Source organism: Euwallacea fornicatus, chromosome 4 (genome assembly GCF_040115645.1).
Source record: "Euwallacea fornicatus isolate EFF26 chromosome 4, ASM4011564v1, whole genome shotgun sequence".
In the NCBI taxonomy this organism is placed as follows: domain Eukaryota; kingdom Metazoa; phylum Arthropoda; class Insecta; order Coleoptera; family Curculionidae; genus Euwallacea; species Euwallacea fornicatus.
Window position 1 is genome coordinate 3,708,979 of NC_089544.1, and position 15,154 is coordinate 3,724,132.

The 15,154-nt window shown below is 33.4% G+C and overlaps 3 protein-coding genes and 1 long non-coding RNA gene across 4 annotated transcripts in view; 2 read left to right on the forward strand and 2 right to left on the reverse strand.

Moving 5' to 3' along the window:
* Nucleotides 1-67: 67 nt before the first annotated feature.
* On the forward strand, nt 68-2,104 carry LOC136350979 (coiled-coil domain-containing protein 137). The gene is made up of 4 exons (XM_066303186.1): nt 68-328; nt 395-734; nt 924-1,238; nt 1,816-2,104. Exons 1-4 carry the CDS (start codon nt 252-254, stop codon nt 2,050-2,052), a joined length of 969 nt encoding a protein of 322 aa, XP_066159283.1. The 5' UTR covers nt 68-251; the 3' UTR covers nt 2,053-2,104.
* On the reverse strand, nt 2,092-5,297 carry LOC136350977 (innexin inx2-like). Its single transcript, XM_066303182.1, has 4 exons — nt 4,896-5,297; nt 4,119-4,304; nt 3,878-4,011; nt 2,092-3,578 (listed from the first exon to the last, which is right to left on the reverse strand). Exons 1-4 carry the CDS (start codon nt 5,134-5,136, stop codon nt 3,078-3,080), a joined length of 1,062 nt encoding a protein of 353 aa, XP_066159279.1. The 5' UTR covers nt 5,137-5,297; the 3' UTR covers nt 2,092-3,077.
* Nucleotides 5,298-5,488: 191 nt separating this feature from the next.
* LOC136350984 (uncharacterized) lies at nt 5,489-7,334 on the forward strand. The gene is made up of 2 exons (XR_010734229.1): nt 5,489-5,803; nt 6,720-7,334. It is a non-coding gene; the product is annotated as an uncharacterized lncRNA (long non-coding RNA).
* A 134-nt stretch (nt 7,335-7,468) lies between these two features.
* The window catches only part of LOC136350981 (uncharacterized), a 171,456-nt gene continuing 163,770 nt past the window's right edge, over nt 7,469-15,154 (reverse strand). The window contains exons 3-5 of the mRNA XM_066303188.1: nt 13,981-14,104; nt 12,684-12,977; nt 7,469-11,304 (exon numbers count right to left, since the gene is read on the reverse strand). Coding sequence (XP_066159285.1) covers nt 11,129-11,304; nt 12,684-12,977; nt 13,981-14,104 — 594 coding nt within the window. The 3' untranslated portion in view covers nt 7,469-11,128. The remainder of the gene's footprint in view (nt 11,305-12,683; nt 12,978-13,980; nt 14,105-15,154) is intronic.

Below are 15,154 nucleotides of genomic sequence, written 5' to 3' on the forward strand. Positions count from 1 at the left end.
TTTTTTAAATGAATTTTCCGACGTGTTAAGAGCAATCAAACCAAATATGAAAACTCAACGTACGTCTCTGGAATATTGTAAAATGCGCAGTCTCAAATATAATTTTGACTTTCTGTATCCTAACCTTAATTACTGATTTAAATTTCAAAAGTTGTAAACACATGGAAACCCCTGTATTTGTTAAAATTATTTTTCTTAAACTTGCGAGACAATTCAACTTGCTATTTCATAAGTAACACTTAATACATAAAATGGGACGTAAAATACCAGGTAAGAAGCATAGAGGGGTGAAAGATCCTGAGAAGCAACAAGCAGAAAGATTTGCAAAGTACGTAAATAAATGAAATTCACTTTTTCTTTTCAATACTTTACACATACAAGTACACTATTTTAGAATTAAAGATAAAGTAAATATACCTCCTTCAAATCCTGATGATCAGCAAATCTCTAGCTCCCTTAAGAGGATCATTGACCTGAAAAACAAAGTGAAGCAAGGTTTTTATAATAAAAGAAAAAAAAAGACTAAAAATAACATGAAACTGAACGACGAGGGGTTGAAACAGAAGAAGTTTAAAGGTAGACCTGAAAAACCCATACCAAAATTTGAACAAATGCCTGGAGAGTCTGATCGGAAATTTAAACGTAGAGTGGATATGATATGTGCAGATTATCTTAAGGAAAGTGCATTTGAAAATAAATATCATGTGGACATTACGAGAAATATTGAAGGTGAAGTAAGTAATTTAAAAAAATCCATTAATACAGAATATTTGCCAAAACTTTTGAAAGTAAATATTGTGTTTCCAGTGTTAATACTAAAAAAAAACCTTGTTCAAAAGTTGACAATGAATGTTGCTTCTGTGTGGAGGAGTTTTAAAGCAGTTAACTAGAAAACATTTCTTTGACATCATTATTTTCTTTAGGTTGATGGAGTTGTGAAAAGACCAAAAGATGAATTGGAATTATTGGTGAAAAAACTAAAAAAGGAGAAGAAAACAAAGAAAACTAAGTCTGGCAAAAAAAATTCATTACAAAACCAAGAGGAAAATAGAAAATTAACAAAATCTCAAAAATGGGCTATGAAAAAACAGGATAAAAAACAAAAGAAAATATTTGAAACTAGTGAAGACCATAATTTCTTGCCACAAAAGGAACAACTTAGGTTTGGGGAAGTTGCACATGCACCTCCTATTTTAGTTGTCCCAAAAAAAGCTGCAAAGTCTCAAGGAGTAGCTAGGGTAAGTTTAAGAAAATCTTTTAATTTAAGATAGATCACTGAAGCAATCTGTCTAAAATACACAAAAATAAAAGAGAAGGATGAAACATATTTTGACACATGATTGGGGGTAATATGTAATTTTTATAAAAATATAATTTTTTTTAAATAATAATTTTTATAAAAGCCCTCTACCTTAAAGAAGTTAAGAGGTCAGGTACTTGCATCAAGAATGCCGACGATTTAATATAGAAACTGAAGTAAATATATACTTAAATACCATAGATAGAAAAACTATGAAAGTTTTGCTTGTAAAAGGCTACATGTAAAAAATATCAAGTAATAAATGATTTTGAATGTACAATACTCAAAAAACCAATGATCGAGAATATCGACTATCATGCCGTTTCAGGTTTTAATTAATAAATTAGAGTTTTATATTATATTAATAACATAGCTGCCTCATTTAAAAAATAGCATTTTGGCTCGTATTGTTGAATATTTGATTACTAAGGCATCAGAAATGAAGCGCCCACTTCAAAATTCGTGGTATGACCTCGGCAGATCACTGAAATATATCGATATAAAATTTATTTTAGCCCGGCGAAAAACAGTTACTTCTTAAAGCAATTCTTCCAAGAACTTCTAAAACTAGTACGCAGACTAGTAAACTGAATGAAAAAGGTGTTTCCGAGACATCAAAACTCATAAACAAAAAAGGCAAGCGAAAAGATTTGCCAAATGCCCTTAGAAGACAATTGGACAAACAACAAAAGGAGATTATTGAAGCTTACAAAGCTTTAAAATCGAAGAAAATAAAAGCTGTAGTTAAGTAGTATTATTTTTTTTACCCTTGGGTGTTTTGAAATAAAACGTTTCGTTAGTAAAGTGGATTTATTAAATTTTAGTTTTGCCCACTTACAATGCATTTTGATATGAAAATAAAAACAGTAACTCTATAACTATTTAACAATCTTAAAATAACTTATATTCTACCTGAGACAGGCACAAAAATCACAGAACAGTTTAATTAACATCCGCGTGTCACATTTGAGTTTATACAATGAAACTAGACAACTAGATGAAAAAAATTAGAAGTTCAAGTAGAGTATGCAAATGATTTGGAAACTGTTTAAAAATACTTAGAAATGAAAACGTTCAGCGGAAATAGAAAAAAAAATTATCATTATATAAATCAAACTTTGTGAAAACTCGAAACGTACACAAAATGAAAATTCGTTTCTAATAAAAAGCACCATAGTTTCTAACTTGCTATTAACAAAAAATTAATTCAAACAAAAAACAAATATCATCGAAATGTTTTGCGATATGTTTTGGGTTTGCAGATTTTAGTTTTACATCGCATACTTTTCATAAAAGTTAAACAAATCAAGAAAAGTTTAACATGAAACAGTATAGAATGCGTTCATTCGAGTTTTCAAAAAAATAATAAGTATCTTTAAGGACACCTTAACTGTGATAAAGGTTTACCTCCAACTGGCTAAATTAATAAATACATATTCACATTAATAATGGTGCATCATTATGCATAAATGCAGATTATTAAACTGCAAATACAGAGATTGGTTATTCCATACTCAATGAATTTAAGAAAGATGTCATAAACTTAAAGTGAAATGAGGAGACATCGTGCCCTTAGTATTTAAAGTCCATTATTGAACAATGAAAGTTTCATGAACATAAATGCAAAATTCTGTGTTAGTAGGTATCTACTAACTGTGATATACTGGCAAATTAGCAAACAACTAGAGCAATTATTAAACTTAGTCGTAAACACCGTTTATGTTTTAACTTTGTCCTAATGACACTTTTGAGATCCAGACATCGTAAGAAAGCGTAACTACAAATCTAGTGAAATATCGGCTTTAATGTGCAAATAATCGTGAATCGAAAGCAATAGTTCTTTATAAATAATAGGATTGATGTTTTTCCCAATATTATACAACAAGAAAAATTGTCCATGAGACAGGTATTTTGCCAAAATTTGCATTTTATTCCTGTTTAAATTGCGAACCTGGGCCATGAGCAGATACATTCGAAAACGCTGAAAACTCAAAAACATAAATCGATATATTAAGGCACTCACAGTGACCACAAACATAAATAGAATCCAATACCAAAGAATTAGAAAAAACTTTTCATTTAAAATATTCAGGGGTAGAATGCAGAGCATGTCCCTGGATTCATTGGAACCAGAAACTCCATACTTCGTGAAATTACATTTGGCTCTTTTTGGAAAAACGGCGTTGAACGCCATTGGCCATGGTTTGCCCGCTACCTCAAAGCCGTAACTGAGAAATTTACCTTCTAGGTAGAAGTTCATAAGTACGGTTTGCAGCACCTGTAATTAGTTTAGGTTAGTACTATTTACAACTAATGTGACCTCATAAATGAAAGAAAAAGATACGTATTCCGTTTTTCCAAAAATAGAAAGGTATATGTAGTTATCAGAAATTTTTAATGCACAATTTCGTAATAATTAAGCGAGTCCTTACTTTTTGGACACGTTGTATTTATAACACCAACACATATTCAAATATCCACATTCAACTATTTATTTGATGACTGAATTATCCGACCAATTTCCAAAAGGGGCAATACCACTCCTTATCTCCACGGTCTTGATTTAAAGATACTTACCAAATTGCATAAATTTAAAAATTCACAAAAGGCAAATCTATATGCGAATACGTCGTGGTTTTCATTGTTTAAGATATAGGACCTCATATGTTCTTTATAAGAGGTTGTCCATTTTTCAGGTACAAAAGGTCCACCTAAGAAATTTGATGAGTCTAACTTGATATTATCATGATTTATAAGTGAAAAAAAAATGTAATTTGTTTTACCTACAAATATTTAGAAATTATCTGTAAATACTTACAGAGATCTCTAAGCATTTCGCCTAATCGATCTCCTTCCCATATTTTCCACAGATATCTAGGGATATAAAATAAGAGTGCCTGTATGCAAAAGAAGAGACAAATCCATTGATAGTACAGTAAAGAATAACTATCTCTGCCTTGTTCATTTCCTAGTCCATCTAGTTTATTTGAGTGCTTATATTTATCTGAAACAACATGACATAAAACATACCCAAATTTTCAAGTAGATGATCGATCCAAGACATTAACACAACAATCATTAAATTTAAAAGGAAGTGTTAATTTCGGGGATGACCATTTCAGTGTGTCATTTGGATGAATCTGAGGAAAGTATTGTGGGCGCTAAAATCCTGTGATTGATGTGGGACTGAAATATACACAAGGTCTTCAGATTGATTCAGTAGCCTGTAAGTGTTGAGGGGAGTCTTTGTGATAAGAAGGTTTGCTATTTTTAGAAATAGTCAGGATTTCTTATTTTGTAGTTTGTTGATTTCATATTTCATATGCGATTTTGGCATGAGACCATGCATAAAGGTTTTTTGATAAATAGTGAGAAAATATGGTTTCATAATAGTAATGCTTCTGCCTTTTTGAATTATAAAAATGTGGATTTCAGAAGGGCAAGAATATAAGATTTTACGATCACAATAACATGGGTTTGAACTACCAGTTAAATTAGGACTGTAGTAGTTGGAAACTGAAAACTTAGAATAAGGGTCTCTTGGTCACAATTTAAGAGGTGTTGAATCGTGAATATGATTTAGTAAATAACTTACCGGGAACGGGATCTACCACAATAAAGGTACTGTACACCCAGCAATAAACATCAAAGTATTCTTTATTGGTATCTGAATCACACAATATGGGATCTCCGAAATACTGTTTGCTGGAAAGGAGGATGGAGAACACAATTAGAATTATTACCGAAAATCTGTAATGTAACTTGAATACATTGTTGTCGGTACGAACTTTCTCGCCTTTAACGAGATTTTTAAAATCTTTTAGAAAATCGTGCATTTTTGCCCAGGAAACATTCAAATATATCTTTTTTAAGGAGACCAAATAACCGAAGTGCGCTCTTTTAACCGATAAACGAACGACCAATGAATGACCGATTTTTTTGATTATGATTGACAAGCTTTAGAGCATGCGCATAAAAAGCGGGATTTTGTGGAATCATTCCGAGTCATTCGAATAACAGTTTGTCTCACTCTAACTTGAGAAAAATGAAGGTTAAAACCAAAGCTTTAGAACCACTGGGTGTAGCAAACAATTTCCGGCATTCCAGAAAAAAATTAGTCCTCTTTTTTTAAGGAATGTAAGTGCCGGATACCGTCTACCTAAATCAGAAACATTGGTTCATTTGAAAGCAAAAAATGGGTTTATTTTATTCAAAATCGCATAAAAAAGTTACCACTTTTTACACTGATTTTGCTATCAAAAAAGTTTTTTATAGATCAAATATTTATTGCACGCCACCGGTTGTTGAAGGGTGTTCGGTATTCGTCGTTTAAGCTATAATAAATCTCGTCTTAATGTAAAGATTATAAAGTCAATAGAAAGTCTGATAGTGGTGTTTCTTACAAAATGAAGAAACTTGTGAATAGAGGTGACATTTTTGCAGATTGTAGGCAGATGGCATGGCAATTCTTTAGTTTCAATGGGGAAACCCGGAGGGTTACAGGTCAGTACGATTGCTTGAATTTTGTTTAAAGTACTTGAGAAGCGCTATTTTATACGAATTGAACATTAAAACTTGTTGTATAACTCTATTTTTGACTTTGAGAACAGGTTTAAGACTAGGATTTGATATATATGACTATATAACTAATATAGGCATGTACCAGGATTTGAGATATAACTCAAATAAACCAGAAACAAAAAAATTTAAGCCGCAAATATGTTAAAAATCTTTTAAACATTTCTGATATGACGCTTCATAATGTGATATTATAAGAGTGAAATAAATCCTCTAAATTGTCAAGAATCCATCTTAACATAGACATTTCGACAATTTGGCGAAGACAAAGTTCTCTCAACATTATTTATACATTTAGAACTGGCGATAAGTGAACAACCAACATTCCTAAAATCTGTAAATGCCTTCCAATTCAGAAGTCTACACTCTATCAAAAACACTCCCAAGTGAACTCCCAATGAATTCCCTACTGAAATTTTCTTGCCACTTCTGATAGAAGTTCATTTAATAAGACTGTCCAAGATTCAATTACAATTAACTTATAATAAACTCATCAGCTGCGGCCATAAATGCGATAAACCTGAAAATATTGATGAAGTAAGGATACAATTATAACTGAATGTGAACTTGCAATCTGAGTTACGCTGCAAAATTCAGCAGGGAAATTCTATTTCAACTTTGCCCATTGTAAAGCTGTTCTCGGAGATTATTTCCTACATCTATTTGGTAAAATTGTTATTTCAGTCTTTGAATGTGTGAAACGTTATATTGTTTGTTGAGTTGATAAGTGAAAAATTAAGTTTTTCACGGAACTAGAGAGTCGCACAAAGGGAGTTGCGGCAGTTTTTTTTTAATTTTGAGATCATATTTTTGCACGTATCCGTTTTTCCGATTTTAAAAGCTCTGCACGATGAAGGTCTCGATGTCTTCTATGATGCTATACAAACCGAGATGCAACATCTCTTCTCGCTTCTGAGACGTAGGGTTACATTAGCACCTACTAATACAAAAAGCTCACTTATATTGGTTTAGTCCGTTCGCCCAAAGTGAACTCATTTAAAAAGCATTATTTTTTTTAAGAATTTTATATTTCAACAAAAATGTAAACATATAAAACAAACATATACAATTAAATTAACAATGTTATAATTACTTCTTATAGGGAACGCCTATTAATGACTATCAACATCTAAACTCTAATATGAAAGAAATGGATGTGCCAGGTGTGTCTCTCATTCGGTTTGATTTGGTTATTGAAATAGGTATGGGTGGCGATATATGCCCATTTGATCCGGCCGAATATTGAACACCCAGTACATTAATTTAGTTAAGCCACATTATTTTCCTTAATAAAATATTTAATATGTACTACATTCTATTGTTGCTACTCTTACCAATGTTATTCAAGTATTTCCTATGTAGTGTATGCATGTTTGATTATTATTGTTATGTCAAAATTTTAATTAGAGATTCTTCCCTAATTTAAATTTGTTATAAATAAATCATTAGAACTTCACTGTAACTTGTCCTTTATATTACATACTTAAATCTCTGAAGAACAATGGTTTCTCTCTGAGACATCGAAGTGATAAACGGTCAATTTTAATAATAATAGTTAGATATATGTATGCTATTAAAGAGATGATGGGTATTATTTGGTGCAAATTGTCTATTATAAAACATCTAATACAAAATTACTATATTCAGTACTTTTTCAAAGTGGTTCCCAAATTCCATTTTATTACTACACCTAGGCTATAGACTGATTTCACTTTTGATATGGTTCAATTTAGTTTTACCAACCAAAAACTTGGATCTATCAAGTTAAAATAGTTCCTATTAAGGGATAAATCACATAGACCGTAATACTATACTGATTAAATAATATAACTGATATTTTACGATAATGATAGGTCTTCTCTTAAGTATTTCTATACGCTTGATATGACATGAGTTAATGATATTTATATGGAGTAATTATTCGCAATAAGAAAAATTATTGTACTGTTTAATATCTAAAATCTATTTTTTATCATTACATTTAATATTAAACTTTACTCTAAACTTAATTAGACGCTTAACACATTTAGGAAAAAAAATTTGGTGCCTACAGGGTGTCCCAGAAACATTAGTATAAAATGGTATGTTAAAGCAAATGGATGTAAAATATCTGGTGTTACGACAATTCTCTGTCATGGTTTGCGTCGGTAGTGCCTTCTACTACTAAGAAAATTCAGGGAGTAACATATCATGAAGATATTTTAGGGAGCGTTAGTACTCTATACAATAATAAAAAAATTCCAATAGATCCATAGTCAAAAATACAATTTTTGATATACAGGGTAGATAGAGTTTCGTTTTGCGTTTTTCTCACGTATGTTTTGAGTCAAATTTTTTGTATCTGGAGTATTTTGATTTTTTATATTATTTGTCGGGTATTTGCGAGTTTAATATTTTGTTAGTAGAATTCATTAGAACCATTTTTTTTCTCAAATTTTGGAATAACTTTTTATCTCGAAATTTTGTAAGTTTTGGTTTCTTTCGCACGAAGTGCAGGGATAGAACTAAAATTTTACGACGAATTTCGGAACTTTTGTACAAAACTGTAAACTGAGTGATTTTGTGACAAACAAATGTGGCAGGAAATATCGATCACCAGAACAACGCGTCCCATTATGTATCGAAGTAGTTTTCCATGACTCACTTGCATGGTACTCATGTCTATAGCGCTCACGTTTTATGCATCCCTGGTATGGTGTGCGAACGGTCTTAGCAATCATTGAACAATGTAATGATTTGCAACAACGATTTTTGACAATTTGAAACGACTGCATGAAGATATGAAAACCCGTTATTATTATAAATAACATTTGGCTCAATTAACAGAAGATTAAACATGGAAATCTTCAAGTAATAACATTAAATAGCACTAATACAAAGTAATTTAATTATATGCGCAACTATCAAAATAAGAAGAAATAATGATTTTCATACATTTTTATCATATACATTTTCATACATTTATCTTTTGATTCTGATAAATAAACTTGTCGATCTTCCTGCACCGGATGTGCAAATAAGGAGTTCTACCGTCCATGTTTTGAAATCCATTAATAATTTTAAATTGTGAGGAAACATATACGAGACGTCTCTGGCCAAAATGTTCACCCTGTAGACTTTTTCTGTTGTTTGTTAAAAAGAGAAACGTTAAAATACGTCAACTTTGATAGAAACAAAGACATTATTTGGTGAAAAATTTATTTTCGGAATGACATCCCTCTACCTCTGAAACTTCCATTTTAAAATTTCCAAATTGAATGAGAAGTTGTGTTATTCCTCATTCGGAAAGTAATTTTATTCTTTACACGGTCCAGTTTTTATTTTTGTTGGTCTGCCGTGTAGAAATGAAACAAAAATCATTTTACTAACATTTTATATATTTTATCATAAGAAATGTTGAAAGTTACCTCCACTGACATCCATGAACATGTACGGGTGAGCCTAAAACGTTGTCGCATATTATCTAATATTTCTGTTATTATTGACCTGCATTCTTCGAGGATTCAAATGAGTAATTCCTGGAGAGAGTCATATCGTGTGTCATGGATTTTGGTCTTCAAATGTCTTCCTAAGAAAAAATCCAAGAGATTAAGGCCAGGGCATCTCGCGGGACACTCCATTAAATCTCTTGTGCTAATCCATCGTTCAGGGCATTGTTCATCTAAAAATTGTCGATCAGCAGCCTTGTAATGTGGAGATGTTCTATTCTGTTCAAAAACTAATTCTTGTTCTAAAAGGCGGAGTTCTTGTTCAAGTATTTCGGTTATTCTGGAAGATATGGCGTCTTGTAGAAGTTGTAGATAGTTTCCTCCATTTAAGTTTCTAGGAACAAAAAATGGTCCAATAATGTGATAATGTAAAATCCCTGCCCAAATGTTGAATTTTTCAAGTTGATGATTGACGTCACTCTAGTAATGACACTTATAACTATTTAATTTCTACAAGACAGACGTACAAAAATAACAAATAAAAGCTTGATTATGTAGAAAATAAAATTGTATATATAACACAATCCCTCTTCTAATTTGAAAATTTCAAATGAGTGGTTTCTACGGGAGATATAACATTTCGAAAACAACTTTTTTCATCAAATTATGTTCCTTTCCCTATCCAAGTTCACGTATTTTAACGATTGTTTTAAACAATAGAAGAGATGTATAGGGTGGACACTTTTCCTTGGGGCACCTTGTATAAACTAAATTGGTTTGGATACGGAGATTTAATACTCTTTAAATTAAATATTTCGGGCGATCTTGAAAAGTGAGAATAAGAATGCAAAAACCCATTTAGTTGGGCAAAAACCGTCTGGAATTTATCGGATTTGAATGTGCCGGAATGGTCATCTTTGCAATTGCAATTTCACGAAAATAGTGGAAAATCGGAGTAGCGTATGCTGAATGATACCTATTCGAAAAGAATTAAAAAATTTCAAACATTTGTCCCCAATGTGGATACATTTGAACAAGCAGGTGTTGAGCTTCAAAGGCACGTTGATTCGAAGTACTGCTTTCCGATAACTTTAAGATTTATATTATTTTGGAACGTTAAAAAGATCAATATTATGATAATTTCATTTCTGGGTTAAGGTCAGAGATCAGGGTTAAGGTTGAGGAAATGGGACCCAACGAGGTCTGGTCATGAATACAGGCCCTACCAAAGTTTCTAATATCTTCCACTTCCTGGTACCAATTTTTGAAGTTATCAAAAAACAGTGCTCAGAAAGAATGAAAGAATTGGTGCACCTTCGTAGCAATGGAGCAATAGCCCGGAGACTCTGATGAATTTGCGACGTTAAAAAATCGATTTTTGTAAATTTCACTTTTGAGAATTTTATAATTGTGCCAACTTCTACTTGTAGTAATCGTTTCAGAAACTGAGAAATATTTTTAATCATGCGTTGATATACGACTAACAGTTTCCAAGATATGGATGGGGGTCTCTCCTAGTTGTACACCCGGTATGCAATTGATTCTAGTTTTGGGTTCCGCGCCTAATGACTCGATTAGTATAACAAGAACAACCAATTATTACAGTCATTTTAAGTCTCCTGTTAAGTATTAAGTAACATTAAAACTAAGCGCCAATTGTGAGCTCACACAGTTCAATAAACACAAAAAAACATCCCCAACAGGTTCTAGCTCATGGCAATTAAAAGTTCGATCACCCCTACAAATTCCCATTTTCATCCCCCTAGATCCAGCTTATGTTCGTTCCGAACTATGTCAGAATTAATCATATCCCGGAACAGATTTATTTAAAAACATCGTTTTCCTGTCTCGGTCCCGGCTGGCGATAATCGTTAATTTCGTCTCCTGCGGGAACACACTGATGGGGCGAACAGGTAATTTTACCCCCTTGACCACAGATACACTCCAGGCAGTTTCCCGTACTATGCGGGAGACTATCGCCCTCCCGATATGCCTGACCTAAAAAACAATGTTTAGATTTAGAATTTAATAGAATTATCTAGATACACAAAAGGCAAATTCGGGCGTCCGTAACAGGGTAGGTTAATATGGCCGGCGTCAGCTATCTAGCTGCCTTTGTCTAATGTTAACATGTTATCGTTATCATGTCTGATAACTCAGATACGATAATAAAACAATGAGATTCCTAAAAGTCGACAATATTACCATGGTTAGGGCGCGCTGGTGCGGGTGCCCGAATTCGACATAAGGAAATAGTTGAGCTGAAATCAAAGGACGAGTTAAAGGGCCAAATTACCAATCTGCTATTAAGTTTATCACCAAGTTAGTTTTTTATGCAAGTAAAGAATATAACCAATAAATGTTCCATTTCAACGTTTTCATGAAATTGAGCCCTATTGGCAAAAATATGGTGCTTTAAGTGAAAGAAACACGTGAAAAGAAAATGATGATTTACACCAGCTATTGGTAAATTGCTGCCAATTTTAAGGCACTCATACAGCGTGTTCCATAACCGATGGTACGTGAAATGTTTATAGAAAAGTGAACGTAGAATCGATCAGAAAATTTAGGGAGGTAACCGAAGGCTCAACCAAATATATTCACATCATATTACCGTTTTTATTGAAAAGTAACTGTAGATATTAAAGTGGCACCCCCTATATGTATTTTTATTGTGCAGTTGAACTTGTTCTTAGTCACTTTCTGCCGTAAAGTATCGCTTTCCGCACTTGTGACGAAAAAATGGGTACCTCCTTTTCTTTGGCATTTTTCAGAAAAAAATCGAGATTTCCGATTTGGTGTTTGCAGGTCCAATGAGCTAATATGGGCCCTATATTGATTGTGGAAATCTCACTTGAAGTCTTGGAGCGTTGGAAAGGTACTTTTATCGAATCATAATTTTCAGTGCCAAAAAATCATAAAAATTAGGGACCAAAGTGATATTGTACCTTGGAAACTGCAAAGGATATGGCCAATGGTTTGCAGTGTGTTATAGGGTGTCTCTAAAAGGTCTTTACAACGCTCTACTATATATAGTTGAGATCGAAATACGACGATTTAACCATATTTGTTCGTTGAGACGATTAATTTAAGCAATTTTTTAGGGCAATTATCCCACGTTCATTACGGATTTATGGGGGGACGAGTTTCGGCGACGGCGCAGTGTTTAAAAATTTCGCTCAGTGCGGTAAGGCCGGCCCTGCCTGTCGGGCTAGAAACATCCCCAATCGTGACTATAAAATTGCTCATGTCGCACTAATAAAGCAAACAACTATTATAGTTCCCCATATTATTCCTTAAAAAATTACTTATGAGTTTGGAAAGAAGTTGTTAAAATTGTGTACAAAGATCTAGAAAATACGTTATTATTAACTCACCCATAACAATACAATTTTTGACCTCTTCCGTAGTAGTTCCCGATTCCGTACTACTTTGCATTTCTGAGATATTCTCTTCTTCAAACGATAAAGTCGTGTATGGATCTTCATTGTGGACGCTGGAGAACTCTTGCGCTAAACTTGGCACTGCAGTTGTTGTTTTTAAAGTTGAACTAGATGATTTCTTTAAGCTGTATGGTATTCCAGTCGTTGACTTAGCCGTGGAAATTCTCTGGAAAGATGCTTGCGAAGTGGGCAATTGAGGAGTGACTGTTGGAGCCACAGGAATGCTCACTGTAATAGAATTTGGCATGAAATATTTGTGAACAATTTCAGACAAAAATCTTACGTAGTGATTAACATAGCTTAAAGTTGCAAAGCTTTTGAAGGAAATTCCGGGATATCTTGACTAAGGCAGGAATTAAATCTAATAAACCAGACAACGGAGAAGTTTAAAAGCTACCTACTCTATATCCTCGATATGCAAATTTCATGTTTTACTTGCAAATCCCCCAAATTGATTGGTTTCACTGGTTCCCTGATTTTTGTCTTAAAGGGGGTTGATAAAGAGACTTGGAAATTAGATTTCTAAAAATAAAGGCTGTGTCTGTAACTCTGTAAAAGACATTGTTTTGATTAGGGACTGCTTTAAAGGGCGCGCCATTTGGATTTTCCCATAACTACAATCAATTACCATCTTTATGTGAACATTCATATGTATTATCACAAACCTGAAACTACCGATTATTAGCGATTGGGGATGAAAAATGATGAGTGCGCGTAGTACTCCAATTGCACAGTTACAATTATCTTGTGTACTACGCGCATTCGTTCGTTTTTCTGATCCAGATTTCATGAACGGAAATTGCTATAGGATCCTAGAAAAATCTAGAGTTTTTGGATGCACGAGTCATATTGGGAAGATAATTTCACTCACAGTATCTTATAGAAAAAATTACAAATGTTTTTGGTAGTAAGGTAAGTAAAATCCTGCAAAGGTGTCAGAAATCTATGGCGTTGTGTTCATAAAATTTTCCTCCGAATATGAGTCGGGCAATAAAAATAATAGATTTTCTCATGATTTTGGTAGATTACTCATGTAATCTGTATCAGAAGAGGGCACGAGCGCGTGTAGTACACGAGCGAATTGCACTAGTGCAATATGGGTTAAAAACACTTGTGTATTTCGCGCTCTTGCCTACTTCATGCCAAATTGTCTTCACCAATCGGTGCCCCAAAATTAATCGATAATACTCACATCACTTTTTATTAAATTCTCATCATTATCACTACTTACTGCATGGAGAAAAGGGGCCTTGGTTCTTGCAGGGTCCTTCCATGGCAGGCGGACAATCTTGCCACCAGCAAAACATTTCTCCATCAAGACAGAGGCAGAATTCGCAAGGGTCCGCTCGGTAGATCTGAAATAATAGGATTTTGTCATACCTTCAGTAATCAGGTATTTGCGCATAAGTTGTGAAGTGTGATAAGTGGATATTCGAACTAACTTAGAAACTTCTTTTCGAGACCCTACAGCACCCTGCACAAACTTCAGCGATTATTTTCAGGATTTGCGTTTTTATCACGAGATTTCCAAACACCAAGATGATGGCACATGTGTTTATCATCGCGTTTCTGATAGGGATCTTTTAAATCTGATTTTTCCTGCATTTTTCATGCGCATCTTTATCAGATATAGGTCAGTAAGATATCCGCTTCTATTGAGGTCTTCTGCCCAGTTGTGGTCTCATAAAAGACGCAACTAGTCGAAAATCGTTGCAGTACACTGAATTACAGTAATTAATAAAGAAAGCGGGCTATAATTAACGCACTAATTACTTGCTTAAACTGAATAAGTCAGTTTTAATGTCAAGTTTATGTACGCTTATAATTGGGGTATTATCTATTAGTAACTGGACTGGGAGGTCATCGCTTTATCCCCTGGGACAATGAAAATTTTTGAGGAAAAAGAGCAAGTTCTTGGACAATGTTTCAATTGCTTTTCAGATATCCTTCCTTCAGCGCAAGTATAATAATTTCCCCACAGATTCAACAACATACAAAGGAGAAAATGGGAAAATAACGCCATGTAATTCACCTGTCGCTCCAGCTCTAAGATGTGATATAAAAATAAGGTAAAGAAATCCTGAAGATGCCATTTTTCTAGCTTATAGGTCACAATTGCAGTAGAATTCCGTATTTTCACCCCTTTTTCATGCTAAATACAACAAGTTTAGATTACAAATGCGTTTTTTGCGCGATTAAAGTTCCTGAAAGTAATGAAGAGTGCTGTAGCGGAGATTGTGACGATTGTTTTTAAATACATTTTAGAAGAATTCTGGTCAAATCCTAGAAGTGAACATTTAAGTTCTCCGAGTTACTCTGGAATCTTTCCCGGAGTCTTTCCCAAGAGATAAAGCAGTTTAAATTTGTACAAATGTAAAGAAACGTAGCAATTATTCTGCCATAAA

What these genes read in the sequence shown, in the direction of transcription:
- LOC136350977 (XM_066303182.1), bottom strand. Translation starts at nt 5,136, where the DNA reads ATGCACGATTTTCTAAAAGATTTTAAAAATCTCGTTAAAGGCGAGAAA. An exon ending in TGTGGTAGATCCCGTTCCCG is followed by an intron (nt 4,305 to 4,895) that starts GTAAGTTATTTA and finishes ATGTTGTTTCAG; the next exon opens with ATAAATATAAGCACTCAAAT. An exon ending in TTTTAAATTTATGCAATTTG is followed by an intron (nt 3,579 to 3,877) that starts GTAAGTATCTTT and finishes AACTAATTACAG; the next exon opens with GTGCTGCAAACCGTACTTAT.
- LOC136350979 (XM_066303186.1), top strand. Translation starts at nt 252, where the DNA reads ATGGGACGTAAAATACCAGGTAAGAAGCATAGAGGGGTGAAAGATCCT. An exon ending in CAAGCAGAAAGATTTGCAAA is followed by an intron (nt 329 to 394) that starts GTACGTAAATAA and finishes ACACTATTTTAG; the next exon opens with AATTAAAGATAAAGTAAATA. An exon ending in CGAGAAATATTGAAGGTGAA is followed by an intron (nt 735 to 923) that starts GTAAGTAATTTA and finishes TATTTTCTTTAG; the next exon opens with GTTGATGGAGTTGTGAAAAG.